The sequence below is a fragment of the Choloepus didactylus genome, chromosome 3, assembly GCF_015220235.1.
Source record: "Choloepus didactylus isolate mChoDid1 chromosome 3, mChoDid1.pri, whole genome shotgun sequence".
Classification (NCBI taxonomy): Eukaryota; Metazoa; Chordata; class Mammalia; order Pilosa; family Megalonychidae; genus Choloepus; species Choloepus didactylus.
Window position 1 is genome coordinate 155,406,901 of NC_051309.1, and position 16,874 is coordinate 155,423,774.

Sequence of the window (16,874 nt, forward strand, 5' to 3'; positions counted from 1 at the left end):
ATCTCACTCCTCAGGGATTCATCTGAATGGAACTACCACTCTGCTCAACAGAGAGCTGGTTCAAATACTTTCTTCAAGTGTGTACCTACCACACAGCCTGTCTACAGTAAGTACTAGAATGTAAAACACTAATGCAAAAATTTGTATTTATTTTCTATCCACTTAATAAATGTTTATGCAGTGTTTATTATCTGCCAGGTACTGTTTTAAGACTTTACATATATTACCTCACTGAACATTCATAACAACACTTCAAGGAAACCATTATTATGCTTATCTTACAAATGAGGAAATTGAGGCCAGTAAAGTCAAATAATTCATCCAAGGTCAGCCAATTAGGGAGTGACAGAATTGGGATTAATGCCAGCTGGTTGGGCTTTGGAATCCATGCTTTAAACCACTTTATTAGAAATACAATGCAATCTCTCTCCCACTGGAAATCATAGCACAGAACAAGTATCTCCATACTACTCACCTGGAAAAAAAATCTCTTTGGCCTATAAGGGTAAAGTAGAAAGCTTGATGTCAGCCTTCTCATTCTCCATGTTAAATTCCAATGGGCCAAACGCTGCAGGTAAATTCACTGCTCTCCCCCACTAGTGGGACATGACTCCCAGGAGTGTAAAACTCCCTGGCAATGTGGGACATGACTCCCTGGGAATGAGTCTGGACCTGGCATTGTGGGATTGAGAAAGTCTTCTTGACCAAAAGGGGGAAGTGAAATGAAACAAAACAAAGTTTCAGTGGCTGAGAGATTTCAAATGGAGTCAAGAGGTCATTCTGGAAGTTATTCTTATGGTTATACAGACATCCCTTTTTAGTTTTTAGTGCATTGGAATAGCTAGAAGGAAATACCTGAAACTGTTGATCTGCAACTCAGTAGCCTTGATTCTTGAAGATGACTGTATAACTATATAGCTTATACATTGTGACCATGTGATTGTGAAAACCTTGTGGCTCACCTCTGTTTATCCAGTGTATGGATAGATGATTAGAAAAACGGGAACAAAAATTATAAGAATAAGAGGGGGAAGGGGGATGGGATATTTTGGATGTTCTCCTTTACTTGTATCTATACCCTTATTTTAACCTTTTTGGAGTAATGAAAATGTTCAAAAATTGATTTTGGTGATAGATGCACAACTATATGATGGTACTGTGAACAACTGATTATACACTGTGGATGACTGTAGGGTATGTGAATATATCTTAATAAAACTGAATTGGAAAAAAAAAAGATTGGTTCAGTCATGAAGCAATATTTAAAAAAAAATTTCATTGGGCCAGAAGACAGGAAGGTTTTTTGTTATGGGAAACCTTCCTTATGAAATTATAGATACCATTGCTGTTTATCCTAGATCAATGTTGCCCAACAGAATGTTCTGTATTGATGGAAATATTTTGTATCTGTGTTATCCAATATATCTGTGCCATATGGAACTACTAAAGTAATTGAAATATGTCTAGTTTCACAAAGCATCTGAATGTTTAATTTGATTTGTTAATAATTTAAACTAGTTTAAATAACCACATGTGGCCAGTGTCTACTATATTGGATAGCACAGTCCCAGATGGTTCTGCTAAAAGCTAATAAAGTCTCCTTTTTCCTTATAAACCTGGTTCTCTCCCACTATTTCCCACACCAATGAATTTTATTAATACATTCAGTTATGCTGGACAGATGCTTGATTCATCCTTAAAATGCAGATGAAAGCCATCACCAAGTCCTCTTGATTTTATCCCTTAAAAAACCTCAAATGTATGCACATTTTTCCATTTCCCCTACCACCACCCTGGTTCAAGACACCATCATCATTAGCCTGGGCAACCACAATAGCCTCTAAATTGTTTTTTCCATCCATACATCCTCCCTTTCTGTGAGTGTAATCATGTCACCCCCTGCTAACAATCTGTGAATGGTTCTTCTATTGGTCTTAAGAAAAAGACTACATTATTGAGTGTTTATTATATGCTGGGTACTGTACTATATTCCAGGAATAGGACAAACAACATAATTGACAAGTTCTTTCTTTAATGTGGCCCAGAAAGCACTAGCTAACCTGTAGCCTGGTTAGCTTTGCAAGATCACAGTCTGAGCTCCAGACACACCAGCTTTGAGGGTAGAAGGCATGTTCCATTTTATTCCTGTAGATAGTGAGCATATCTAAGTGAAGTTCTAGGTGAGTAAGATAAAAGAGATTAAAATAAATTACAGATTTGGTTTCGTGTCTGAAACACTACAACATTCAGTTGAAATAAAGAACAACAATAATAGCTTTGATATATTCGATGTCTACGGTCTACATGGTTCTTTACATAAATGGTAAGAGTTACCATTTGATATTACCAAATAATATTAAAGGCCTTAATGTATGTATGCACCAACCATTTTTCATTACTAGCTCATTTTAAACCTCATGATTACCATATGCAGTTTTATGTAACACATTTTTACAGTTGAGGAAACCGAAGATTAGAGAAATCAGGTAAATTGCCACATTACACAGCTATTTAGTAGGGTTGGGGGAGCCAGGCTTCAAACTCAAGACTGCCCCAATACACACATTGAAGAAACAAATATAATAAAACTCTATAGTTGGTCAAAAGTGCTGGACTCTCCTGATCGATCATTTAATTATTATAGTAGTCCTATAAGTCAAACTTTGAAAGTTAAAAAAATTAGGAAATTAAGAGATTAAGCAATTTTCTACAAATTATAAGTATACATCAATGGCAGTTATAGGTTTTGAACTCAGGTCTGTAAGTATTTAAATTCTTTGCTTGTATCATTACAACACACTCTCCTATGTTCCATTCATTTAAAATAAAGAATCCTGACACAATTGAAAAAACATGCTTCTGAAAGAGCAAAAAACAAAATAAAATACCTTTTCCTGTCATCAGCTTGGTAGTTCTAAGAGCTCTACAGGACCTCTCATTAAATGATACCAAGAATCCATAATGATGAACCGAATGGCACACAGCATCTGCCCTCAGTACTGGGAGTTGGTAGGACAAATGCATCTTAAATGATATGGTAATCCAAATGCGCATCAACATTTTATGGAAAAAATGAACAGAAGAAATAACACTAATCAGGTATGAGTCAATCGTGGAGTCCTGATGTGATATTTTTTATGCATCTTTTTAGATACTCAGGACAGGATGATTCTTAAAGACAGCAAGCAAGAAACACAGAAAAAGAGACACAAGGAGAAACAAAGAGGGGCAGAAAACTACAAACACTCTATCAGATTCATCAGTTTGAGGTTTAACTGATACATATGAGATCTAAACAGAGTAGTTGGCCCCCTATTGCTTTTGCCATTAATCAGTGTTTCTTTATGGTCAGTAAAGATTTTAATTGCGTCTTTATTTTATCCAGGTATCCAAGTGTAGATATACTTCCCAAGAGGCATGTGCTCCAGCCATGGCAAGGGAAATAAGGCATTAGACAAGGCCGGAGAAGCAGGGAGGCATGAGATTATGCTTGCTTTGTAGGCCACATTAAGGGTAAAGCTTGTCTGGTGATAAATATATTTTTGAAAAAAAGTACATAAATTATATTACAGAATGTCAAATCATAGATTAAATTGACAGGCTGTGTTACTCTGTAATGACATCTTACTGCATATCCGTTTGGATAGTGTAAATGATTTTGAATATATCAGGTTATAATTTATAATTTTAATATATATTTTAACATTTAAAAAAACATTCTTGTAGTGTTATCAGTTTGAAATAAAAAGAACTTTTTTTCTTTTCTATGATAGCCATAAAATACTTCAAGATATGGTGCAGGGTCAAAAAATTAAATATCTTCTGTATTCCTATCAGAATAGATTTTCTGCTCGGAAAACTAATTCAATAGGATATGAAGATACACAAATATGGAAATATACTTATCATGCTTCTATAGCTCTAAAAATACAATATATACTAATAATTGAAATATATGATGATGAACAAAAAATAAGTGATTGTCTTCATTGATACAAAATATTTTGTCACCATGAGCTTAGATTATATATATTTTCAAACTTTAACATCTTGGGGGAAACATGTACACTCTGTCAAAGATGTGGAAATAAAACTTTTTATTTAAAGCTTGTCCCAAACTATCATATTTTTCCATGCTAAAGTATTTTAGTTCAATTTTTTTATGTTGTTCACAAAAATGTTTCTTATGAACAATACATATGAATATTTATATCTGTTATACCTAAAACTTTGGAAATTCTTTAAGTTCATTGTTTGAAACATTCTTATCCTTTCCTCTAATCTACCAACACTATATGTCAGAAAGTATCTCCCCCTTCCCATTCCTGGAATCACTGGAGCAAATGTGTATAGAGATAAAGGGAGGCAGGAGAAAAGAGAAATTATGTGACATAAATCAAAATAATTTTTTCTTGGGAAGTTTTATTGGCTATAAGATCTATATTCACTGAACTGTTTTGAGGTATTTCTTTAAAACCTTTTATATCATGAGAGGTTTTCCCACACAATCTTATGGTGCAGGGATATATACTTTTTTTGAAAAAGCCAAACACTGTACTGTCTCCAGAGCCTCTCATTTGAACATACATGTGTACACACCATGATTTAATACTACATTTGTGGCTGACATCGCATTTCAGCGATAGAAGTACTACCACTCTATTTAGTAACCTAACATATTTCAGTGTAGACTGAGCACAGCAAACCTTTGAAGTAGTACAAAATCTCAAGAAAATACTCAACATAAACAAAATATGTGGCAACATTAAAAACAAACTATAACAATGTTATTGGTGGTAGTTTGACAAGAGCTATATAACTTATCTGCACTCAAGCCAAGTTTGAAGGACTGTAAAGTCTGAAGCACTATAACCACAGGCAAAGACTCAAACACACACACATACACACACACACACACACACACACGCTTGTGTGCAGGTACAAACACACACCTCGAGATGTATTTAGAATCCCTGAGATGTCTTCCACATGTTCACTCTCCTTTTCTTCTGTTATAATAACTCCATAATGAATCAGTTGCCATTTTTCCCATCCTTCAAGTATGCCAGATCAAGGAAGTCATCTCCTGTTCAGTGCCAAATCTCATATGCATTACGATTAAGGAAAAATTTACTAAACTTCTCTGGAAGGAATTACTTATATAAGTAGTTAAGCACTTATACTGAGCACTTCATAAGCAGGACCTCCCCCCATCCCTTCCCTACACATAATTCCAGTATAGTTCTCAAGAAGTTAAATAACAAACCGTCTCTAGAAAACTCCTACCAAAAATCTGCATTGTCAATCAGATCATGTGACCCTGCAACCTGAGCCATGGTTTAAGGAAGTGAGGCTGTCGGAAGAAAAGCTTTCAGTAGACTGTGGCACTATCGTAAGCAAGAAATTATGATGGTCAGGCTCAGAGTACGGGGAGTGAGGATGAAAAAAAAATGAGTTTGAGAGAAATTCTGAAATTAGAATGATCATAAACTGACAAAACTGAATGTAGATACTATAGAAAGACAAGACAAAAGAATATCGTCTATGTTTTGGCATTGAGCTGTGGGGAAGAGGGTATTTTCACTTACTGAGATAGGAATTAATTGATGGGGAGCTATTTGGAAGGGAAAGAGATGAGTTAACTTTTAGACTGTTGCCTTTTAAGTAACTGTAAGACATGTAAGTAGAATTGTTTTGTAGGCAACTGGGTAGAGGTATCTGGTACTCAGGAGACAAGCACAAACTGAATGACTGAGAAAACAACATCTTGTCAATGGCAATGAACACTGTGGCAGTGGAAATAACTGACCATGAAGAGCATGTTGTGAGAGGGCTAGGAGATTTAGGACCATGCATGAGACAAAATCAACCCTTAAGGGAAAGGTAGAAGGAGAAGAGTCTACTATGGATCCAGAGAAGACATTCCAGGAGACGTCACCTGAATACCAGTGGATGGAAAGCTGTTTTAAAAAGTTGAACTCTGCCAAGAGGTCAAAAAGATGTAGGCTAAAGAGCATTCATTGGATGTAATGACACAGAAGTCATCAGGAAATTTTAACACATAACTTTTAACCTTCAATAGGTCAAGTAGCAATAAACAAAGAAAACATTCATTGACAAAATAAATAATATAATAATAACGATAATGGTAATTTTAAATAGAAATTACTACAACTTCAACATCGCAGATAGAGAATACAATTTCCTTTCGGTTTTCATGAAATATTTGAAAATCAAGATTATATAGTAAGTCACAAGGAAACCTAAAACATAAAAGCAGAAATTAATTTAAAAGTCTAAACCAAGAGAAAAATAAAACCTCCAGCATCTTTAAAATATAACCCTTGACAACTTCAAAAGGAAATACAATTTTTTAAATAACATCTGGTCAAAATTATAGACTTGCAAAACTACTAAAAATGATACCATAATGTCAGGGTTTATGGTATGTGATCTAAGATCTACTTATGACAAATTCATAGTTTTTAGTAGTTTCATTGTTTAAACACAGTAGAAACAAAAGCAACAAAAGCAGCATGCAGTCAATGCAAGAAGTCTGTTCAAAAAAAGGATGAAGATAAAGCTGAAAACAAAAATAACTGAATGAGACACAAGAAGAGTAGAATTGAGAAATAAGACCCTAAGGATTCTCTTTTAAAAGAGTACCTCAAATCAAAGACATTAATCCTTATGATAAACACACAAAATCAACACAAATAAAACGTAAAAGTCTATTTATGTATAAAAGAAAACTTTAGCAGACTTTTTCCTGAAAGGGAAGAATGTATATTCCAAAGACGGCAATTCTTTTTTTATTTTTCATTAGTCGATTTTTTTCCCTTTATTAGAGAAGTTATGGATTTACAGAAAAAGTATGCATAAACACAGGATCCCCATAAACCACCCCACCAACAACATCCTAAATTGGTGTTGAAAATTTGTTACAATTGATGTCAGCACATTCTTATAATTGTACTATTAATTAAAGTCCATTGTTTAATGTAGGGAACACTGTGTAGTGTAGTTCGATTGATATTTTTTTACCCTCTTACCATATATACAATCTAACATCTCCCCTTTTAATCATACTCAGATATATATTTCAGTGCTGTTAATTGTGATCAACAATATTGTGCTACCATCACCACCATCCAATACCAACACATTTCCATCATTCCAAACAGGAACCCTGCTTTAGCCTTAACTTCCCATTCCCTATCCCCAATCCATCCCCTGGTAACCTATACTCTAGATTCTAACTAAGAGTTTGCTTATTCTAATTATTTCAAATTAGTGAGATCATACAAAATTTGTTCTTCGTGTATGTCTTATTTCACTCAGCATGATGTCTTCAAGGTTATCCACGCTGTCTCATGTATCAGGACTTCATTTCCTTTTATGGATAAATAATAACCTGTTGTAAGCATATACCACATTTCATTTACCATTCACCAGTGTTGTGTCCATGTTTTAGAAACTGTCAATAATGCTGCTATGAACATTGGTGTGCAAGATTTTCCTATGTAATTAATGGCAGTGCAAACAGATTCAAACTTTTTGGTGGCAAATCAGAAATACGAAATAAAGGCCTTAAAATACACCTGCAGTTTGTCTCAGCAATTTCACTTTTTAGTAGTTAAACCTAAAGAATACTGCAGATGTATATAAATGTCCATGAGCTATTATTTATATTGCATTAAGTATTTATATCATATAACATATGAACATATTAACATTTAAGCAACAATTTATATGTTTCTTAGTGAGCAGTTCTATGGCAGAATATAATGCAACCATTAAAATCCATACTTTAGGAAAGCATTTATTAAGGTATATAGGAAAAAATGAAGTTACGAGATGGTATGTGAGGTATAGTATAATTCTCAATAAAGCATTTAGGATTACAGACATATATTTAGGAGAATAACATGAATTCCAGCCTTGAGAATGGTGCCTATTCAACATGGTAGCTAAGCCGTGGTGTTGAACTGGTAGTAGAAAGATGGTAGGTAGAGAAATAGCCCCCCTGCCCCCATGGCCAGTGTATGCTGCACAAGAAATATAAAAGATCCCACATGTCCCATTGAGGGTTTGTGGAAGTACTGAAAATGCCAATTTTCTGGTAGAAGAATAGGGACAGATTGAGAAACTGCACGGGTATGTACATCAATAACAAATACAAGGGGACCCCACTAGTGGATACCAAGGCATCACCCAAAAGGCCAGATGGAGCCCTTTGCACCTCAGTGGTTACTAGTCCAGGGGAAATACCCATCTAGTCATCCCATAGTAGAAACCAGAAAGTATCTAGTGGATAATTCAAAGAATCAATAACCCCTTCGTTCTTGCTTTTAAGAGGACATGGTAAGCTCCCTCTCATTCACCTACATATTTTCTTGGAGTAGGAAACAGGGAAGAGTTAAATTTTAAATAGCTGGCAATGCTCCTAAAAAAGACAGAGTCATCCCAAAGTTTTGAACCACCCCAGAGGGGGAGCTAAATTCTGAAGAGACCTTGATGTTTAAATTGAAAGCAAACTTTAAACTAGAAGAAACCAAGATACTGTTAAATGGCAAGTCTAAGTGTTCTCTACTACTTGTAAGAGTCAGCAAATTAGTTTTCTATTGCTGTGCAACAAATTAGCACAAACTTGGTGGCTTTAAACAGTACCCATTGGTTATCTCATAGCTCTGTAAGTCAGAAGTATGGACAGTACGTCTGGGTTCTCTGCTCAGTGTATCCCACAAAGTCAAAATCAAGGTGTTAATCAACCTGGGCTCTTATCTGGAGGCTCTGAGGAAAAATCTGCTTCCAGGCTCATTATGTTTGTTGGCAAAATTCACTTTCATGTGATTTTAGGACTGAGGTCCCATGTCCTTGCTGCCTTTGATAGGTGGTACTCCAGTTTGCTAATACTGCTGTTATGCAAAACACCAGAAATGGATTAGCTTTTATAAAGGGGATTTATTAGGTTACAAATTTATAGTTCTAAGGCCATAGAGGTGTCCAAATGAAGGAATCAACAAGAGGAATCCTTCACTGGAGGATGGCCAATGGTGTCTGGAACATCTCAATCAGCTGGGAAGGCACGTGGATGGCATATGCTGGTCCTTTGCTCCTGGGTTGCATTTTAAAATGGCTTTCTCCAAAATGTCTCTGGGTTTCTGTCTCTCTTAGCTTCTCTTTCTCAGCCTCTGTGCATTCTTGCTTGGGCTCTGCCTCTCTTAGCTTCTCTCTCGAGCGCCTGTGTATCTTTGCTTGTTCTCCCAGGGCTTTTCTCTCTAAACATCTGGGGGTCCTCTCTTAGCTTCTCCGGGGCAAACTCTGGGCTTCATCTCTTAGCTTAGCATCTCCAAATGTCTTTCTGTCTGCATCTCCAAGCGTCCCCAAGCATCAGTGTCTCTGTCAGTAATCAGCTTCTCTTAAGCACTCCAGTGAACCAATCAAAAACCACCGGAATGGGCGGGGTCACATCTCCAGGGAAATAATTTAATCAAAGGTGTCAACCACAGTTGGGTGAGTCACATCTCCATGGCAACACTAAATCAAAAGGTTCCACCCAACAAAATTGGGTTAAAAGATCATGGCCCTTCTGGGGTCCAAATAGTTTCAAACTGGCACAGGTGGCATTTTCAGTGTCTAGAGGCTGCCCACCTTCTTTCGCTTGTGGTCCCCTCCATTTCCGAAGCCAGCTCATTGAATCCTTCTCATACTTTGAATTTCTCTGCCTTCCTCTTCCCCCTCTGTCACATCACTCTGACTTCCTTTTCTGTCTCAGGCAGAAGAAAGCTTTACTTTTAAAGGGCTCACCTAATTACATTGGGCCAACTGATTAGTAAGCGTAATTATATTCACAAAGTCCTTTTTCCCATGTAAGATGACACATTCACCGGTGTGAAACCAGGGAGAGAATTTCATGGGGCCAAAAATTGGCCTACCACAGTGAAGCTTATAAAGACCAGAGTAGATACATAAAATGAAGACACTTAATTTTCCTTGCCCATCTTGAAAATACATTTGTGATTCTAACAGTATAATATTAAATAAAAATGTAGGCCACCAATCAGTAAAAATTATATCATCCTAATTTTGACTGATACATCAAAAAGACCAGCAGGAAGTATCCTAACATCTACTATCAATGTTTACTTTCGGTTGGTGGATTTAGAGTGATTTTAATCTTTTTTATACTTTGCTATATTTTTTACTATTTTCTACAGTGAGCATGTATTACATTTATGGCAAAAACTCAATATCTATTTTATATATTTTTAAAATGTAGTGCCAAGAGCAAAGAATCAGAAAATTACTAAGCATAAATTGAACCCTTCTTCACAAAAATAAGCATAACTTGAGTGATGTCTAAGATTTCCTGCTTGGGAATTTTCTGGATGTAAACCAAAATATAAAATTCAAAATGCAATGCTGTGAAAGCACTTGACTGCTAATTCAAAAACTGTTTTGTATCTGAACTTGAACTCAGAAAATGTTAAAGCTTAATTCAATGGGAAGGAGCCCCCAAAGGTTTTAAACTCTATCCCAGACCTAAGAGTTTCAATCTCAAACTGTACACATTGTGTACTTGTTCACATTGAGTCTAAACGTTACAAAGACTGTGAGACTCAGAGACTAACAGGAAGTTTGTTTAGATGACAGCTGCAGGCGAGGACAGTCTCTGTGTATGAGTGATGTGAAAGTAGCTGCTTCCTGGGTGGTGCCTGCCAACATTATTTGCACTAAATGCCATAATTGTTGAAAGGATAATGTTTTCCTCATTTATACAAATATGTGTATATTCTACAAATAAACAAACAGTACAATGCAGTCCCATGCAAACAGACTCACACTAACTTTCAGTCCAGTGTATAGTAACCGCAGACGCATGAAAGTTAATAGTATACTTGAATGAATGTGATGAATGGAAGTTCAGTCTCACAGAGTTAAAAATACACATATATATGTGTGTGTGTATGTGTGTGTGTGTGTGTGTGTATGTTTATGAAACCACTAATAATGCCTTGTTTTTAAGATACAGTTTTGACTATTTATACCTAACATGTCATTTCTTCTATTTCTTAACACTGTTCTTTTCTTTCACGGTTAAACCCATAGTCACACCTTTAGGAACTCTTTATCATTCAGTTTATGAGACTGATACCAACCATAACATTTTTTAAAATTTTCTATTTTCCATTCATTTGGAATGTTGACAAGACACTCCTATACAGAGATGGCAACACACCAAACAAGAATTGTTGTCTGTGTTTCTCATTAGCTTATATGTAAGTTCAAATCTGGGATGAAAAAAGGATTGAAAGAGTCAATTTATCATGAAAGAAGGAATAGAATTTTCAAAAAAGTCAAGGGCTGTCCATGTTTGCAAATTCAGTATCTTAGTAATTAAGAGGAAAGGCAAGGCCATTGCCTGTTTTTGTGACTAGTTTTGTTGAAACTTACTCATTTACATGTTGTCTAAACCGCTTTTGTGCTATAATGGCGGATCTAAGTATTAGGGACAGAGACTGTATGACTGTAAGGCTTGCAAAGCCTAAAATATTTATTATCTGACCCTTTATAATAATGTTTGCTGACACCTGGCAATGACTAAGCTCATACTGTGTCTACTGTTTTTCTTTTAAAATATATATATCCACAAGATCCTATGAGGAAAAAGGTATGAATAGGGACTTAATGATTGCTTTTATCTGCTACTGATTGGCTTATTACTATTTACCAACTACAATTTAACAACACCATTTAGATAATATATATTTTAGAGATTCAGAAAATAATAATTTAGGTTCCCTAGCAATGTAAATAACCATAATTTAATATTGTTGCAGTCAACTTTTTTTTCCCCCAAGAAAAAATCCCAAGCTTTTTGTGTAATAATTCTCCCAGGATAGATTTTCAAGCATGTTAATAAAATATTTTGCAATAATTTGCAATTACTAAGAGATAACAGCACTAAAGCTAAAGCACCAGTCATTTTAATAAACAAGGTAAGAGAGTCAATCTGAGTTGGGGGATAGGGGAGGGAAATTGGTGTAAGTAAAACACTTTCTAGGATCTGAGTAGAAGTAGTGTTAGAACAGCCAAGAAAAGAACTTTAGAATAAATCTTTGTGCCAGGCTGGAGATTCCACCCAACCAAGAAAAGTGTTTCAAGGCCTTTTGCAGGACAACTTCCCAATTCTTACATTCTTAAGTATTTTCTCGTAGGATGACATCAGTAGGTTTTTCAAGAAATTTTTGTGGATGACATGTTCTGAACTCCTCCATATTTAAGAACGTCATTTCCATTGCCTTCATTCATAAAATAATAATAATAATAATAATAATAATAACTTCTCCCTTATATAATAAAGTGAGGTCACAGTCTTTTCCTCTCAGAAAATCAGCTTCTCCCATTTAGTCCTACAGAGAAGTGAAAGGTCAGTTTGAATTCAGCATGAAAAGGAAAATACAAAACCATAGACTCAGCTATCTTTTCACTATATATATATTTTCTTCAAAAGCTTTTAAAATTATTTAGTTTGCAGTTCTCTGTCCTGTTGTATATCTAACCTCTCATCATTTTGATCTTTTTTTCACCTTTGTTTAGTATCCTGGAAGAGCTTCTCATGTTTGTGTTCCACGTTAGTGATATGATTTCTCTGGGTCAAATCTGTCCTTTTCTGCTGGCTCTGCAGATATAATTTGGCTGCTGCATTTCAAAATTTAATTATTTCATCCATTATCCTTTTCATCTTGGCCTTTTTCCCTTAGATGGTTCTTTTCTTATGACTCTCCGATTCTGTTTCAGAGTAACCATATCTTTTTACACTGAGACTGTTAGTCAATTTTTCTACAAATTTCTTAAATTTGGAGACTTCAGGATGATTTTTCTCTTCTTTTCTTTACAAAATTTTAAAGGTTCATTGTTGCATTTTTTGAACACATTCTAATGATGGGAGATTTATACAGAAAACATAAAAAGGTTTATGGAACAAGTTGGCCAGCATGATCCCTAGCCAATTTTCAAAGTCTATGAGGCTTTTTATTGAGTTTGGAGGACTGAAATGGAATTTACTTTTCTGAACAATTACCAGTGTACACTGACAACAGTTTCTAGTCTGTCCCTCACAATAGATCTTTATAATCGGAGGCTCTGTACCTTGCCTTTTATGGTGGACCACAGCTGCCCACCGGCCCCTTTCCATGCATTTCCATCTTTCTTTTTTTTTTTCTTTTTTTTTTTTTTTTTGCTGTGAATGCATATGAAAAAAGAAATACAGAGAAAGGCAAGGTGGTGGATAACAACTTGGTATGTTAAAACACACACCCACAAACTAATTACAGGTGTTAATAGTTTAACAGCTTTTTCTCCTAATTTCCTACTCAATTCTCAGTATTTCACACACCACCCCCTCTCCGTCCCTGGATTTACTGTCAGTGATTGGATAGAGAGAGAGATATTAATGAGTGTGGGAGTTGGAGGTGGGGGTTTAGATAGTACTGTGGAGGAGAATTCAATAGCAGCAAGCATAGAGTAGAAGGATAATGCTCAGTCTTTAAGATGTTTTTAAACAGACAACTAAAGACACATTGAGAAGCACTGGTCTTTCTCTTTAAATTCTCTAGCTTGCTGTATTTTTAAATAAAGTAGCACTAATGGTCCATCAACTAAGATTTTCAACACCAAAATATTAGCCTAATAATAAGTTTGATTCCTTCAACATTGTGTTACTTGGTGTTAGTGTTTTTGTGAAATGTCATCACTTTCCATTTTTTGCATCTTTGTAGAAATTTTAGTGGGAATTTAGGACTGGCTATGTCAGATGCAGTCAATCAGGTACCACTTTTTAGGGTAAGACCTGGTCCAAATTTCTTACATCTTCTTCATCTGGACAACTCTTCTTCACCCTGTAGTTGTCAGCTAGAATAAAAGTGCTAGGTCCTTCCTGACGCCACTAACTCAGGCTTGTCTACTGTGAGTCCTTCCTTACACCATCATCCTTGCAAGGGTCACTTATTCTCTGAAACCTCTCATTACAAAATGGTGATTTTCATGATTCTAGAGGAATGGTTCTTATTGTCCAGTGATCCAGAATGCAACCATGATTCTTTCAAGGCTTCAAAGATCCAAACCCTATGCTCTTACACGCTAACTACGTAAACTAGCTTATCCTTCTTAGGAATTTGTTGTGCCCATAATCTACTCACAGACCTAGTTCTAGGTAGGGATAATACTGAAACTAATTCAGGATAATATGACTTGTATTAATTCATTCTTGCAGCTCAGTCTTATATATTCCACTTTGATTCTGCTCCTGGATTCTGTTAGTTTCTCTTGGCCTGATTCAAGGTCTCTTGTCCAGTCTCTGAGGCCTGATCACCCTCTCTCTGCTCTGAAATATGCGCTCCCTGTCTCCCTTTTGATCTTTCTCACCATAGGTCCAGAGTGTTTTATAATCCAGTTTCCCATCTGATTTTCATGAACATGCTTTTCTTTTCTTTTTGTTCCTTTTTTCTAACTTGGATTTATAGTATTTGTGCAGTCATTCCTATCCTAACCAATTTTGTCAACACCTGCCAGCCCTGCCTGCCCTTGTCTATGTTGTTTTCTCTGGCTTAGATCAATATGGCATCCCCAGGGTCCTTACCGTCTACCGAAAGGGTACAATACTATTAAGTGAACATAAGGCAGAAATCCAAATTTGAGATTTTTCACACTCTGCTATATATTTCAACAATTACAAAATGCTAAGTATTAAAAAAAATTGATAGTTTTTTGAGATGTTATTTAGTATAATTCAGTATTCAGCATTTTTAAACTCACTAGAGGTTTATAAGGCAGAAAAACAAATTGATTAGTCATGGCTCAGAGAATATTCTTATCAACCAAACCACTCACATATCCTTTTGTCTTATTATAGCAATTGATCTAACTGTGTATACAACAGTACTGTCCATTAGCATAGCATATCGTATCAATCACCTCAAAGAGTTGTTAAGCCAACAAATATCTGAAAGCCTTGTTACAAATGAGTAGTCTGAAGAGGAGTCAAATGGGGATTTATTACAGAAATGGTAACCATAAGCAGATGAGGTAGACACCGAGAACTATTAGCAAAGTCAAAGCTCAGGTTATTGTCCAGACTCCAAGCTGTCTTAATAAAAATATAATGTGAGCCATAAATGTAAGTCATATGTATAATTTAAAACTTTTAGTAGCCATATTTTAAAAATTTTTTAAAAGGTGAAATTAATTTTAATATATTTTATTTAACCCCAATATATTCAAAATATTAACATTTCAATAGGAAATCTTTTTTTTTAAATTAAGAATTAAAAATCTGGTGTGCATTTTACACTTACCACACATTTCAATTTGGGCTAGTCACGTTTCAAGTGATCAAAAGCCACTTGTGGCTAGTGGCCACTGTACCAGACAGAGCAGGTCTAGATTTTTATGTTGTTTCATCATTCCTTAAGAAATAATAGAGTAAAAATGAATGTTTGTGAGAGAAAATCATAAATTATTTTCTCTTACCTACACAAGTCTTCTTTTATGTGAAGGGAGATCAATTCCTTAGGAATATGAAAAGAAAGTATGCTCTCTGACATCTGCTCCCGGATTTGCATCCACTTATTGTCAGATGTGGGAAATCTATATAATTTACAAACTGGGTTCTTTAACACTGGGAAGAAAAACACAAGGGTAACAGTTAAATTATAAAGAAATTCACATTTGATGAAGACCAATTAGCAAAATCATTAATCAGGATATCAATTTAGTTATTTATTTCATCAAAATGTTGTCTTTTCTACCTTATCATCTTTTAGTGTACTTAAATGTCTAAGATTTTGATTTTTTAACATCTTTACTTTTTCAGCAACTTCTGGGGCATACAGATTTATTAAATTAAAAATGATACATCAAACTGCAATCCATAAAAATGGTTACTAGTTCTCTACTATATTATCTATTAATTCCTTTCTCTTCCAGTTATTATAAAGAGATCTGTATCTATACATAGACAAAATATATGTAAATACAACAAACAACCAACTTTGGAAATTTCCTATATAACTACTTGTTAAATCATATTTTGAAAGATGTCATCTTTTTGTATATATGTTATATTTCACAATGAGGATATGACTGAAACCGTGGAACTGTAACCTATAATATTCTTTGAAATTTGCTAACTACTTGTTGAATTGCAGTTGGAAAGTTGTTACTTCTATGCATATATGTTATATTTTACAATAAAAGGATTAAAAATGAAAATATATGTAAATACACAGAATACACACTTTGAGGAAATATTTCTGAATTTCTTCCCATCTCTATAGTCAATTTTACCTACTTATATAATACTTGACAATATATATGATGTTATGTCAGAAGTTTCAAAAGATGATACTACTGAAAATGATTTATCTCTAAAATGTCAGAAAGGTTTATTCCTTTGACTTAAGACATATTAAAACTCAAATATTGTCTATACTTTGATGCCAATGAATCAATAATATGATTTCTTGAAACCAGGTATTACCAAGAGCAAGGCAGGGAGACCATGAAGGAACTGTGTATTGGGGTTGGTGATCAGTGATTTGGGAAAAAGTAATAGGTCATGCAACCCAGGATTAAGAGATTTAAGCAAAGAAACTAAGAACAAATGTTAAGATAAACTTTAATACTTGATAGTTTTCATAAGGCTAGCACTCCCATTACACTTCCAAGCTATTTATTTCAGGGCAGAATTTTATTTCCACTGCTGTTAGGCAATGAATGCCTTTGTTACACTCATACACCAAAGTCAATGAGCAATAAAAAATCAGGTCAATCACGAGTCAAGGATATATGATCATTTGGCTCCAGTTTAC

General features: G+C 35.0%; 1 protein-coding gene across 4 annotated transcripts in view; it reads right to left on the reverse strand.

Moving 5' to 3' along the window:
• Positions 1–16,874, reverse strand: part of INPP4B (inositol polyphosphate-4-phosphatase type II B) — an 877,116-nt gene that overhangs the window by 179,360 nt on the left and 680,882 nt on the right. For all 4 annotated transcript variants that reach the window (XM_037830718.1, XM_037830717.1, XM_037830719.1 and 1 more), the window contains one exon: positions 15,535–15,682. In XM_037830718.1, coding sequence (XP_037686646.1) covers positions 15,535–15,682 — 148 coding nt within the window. The remainder of the gene's footprint in view (positions 1–15,534; positions 15,683–16,874) is intronic.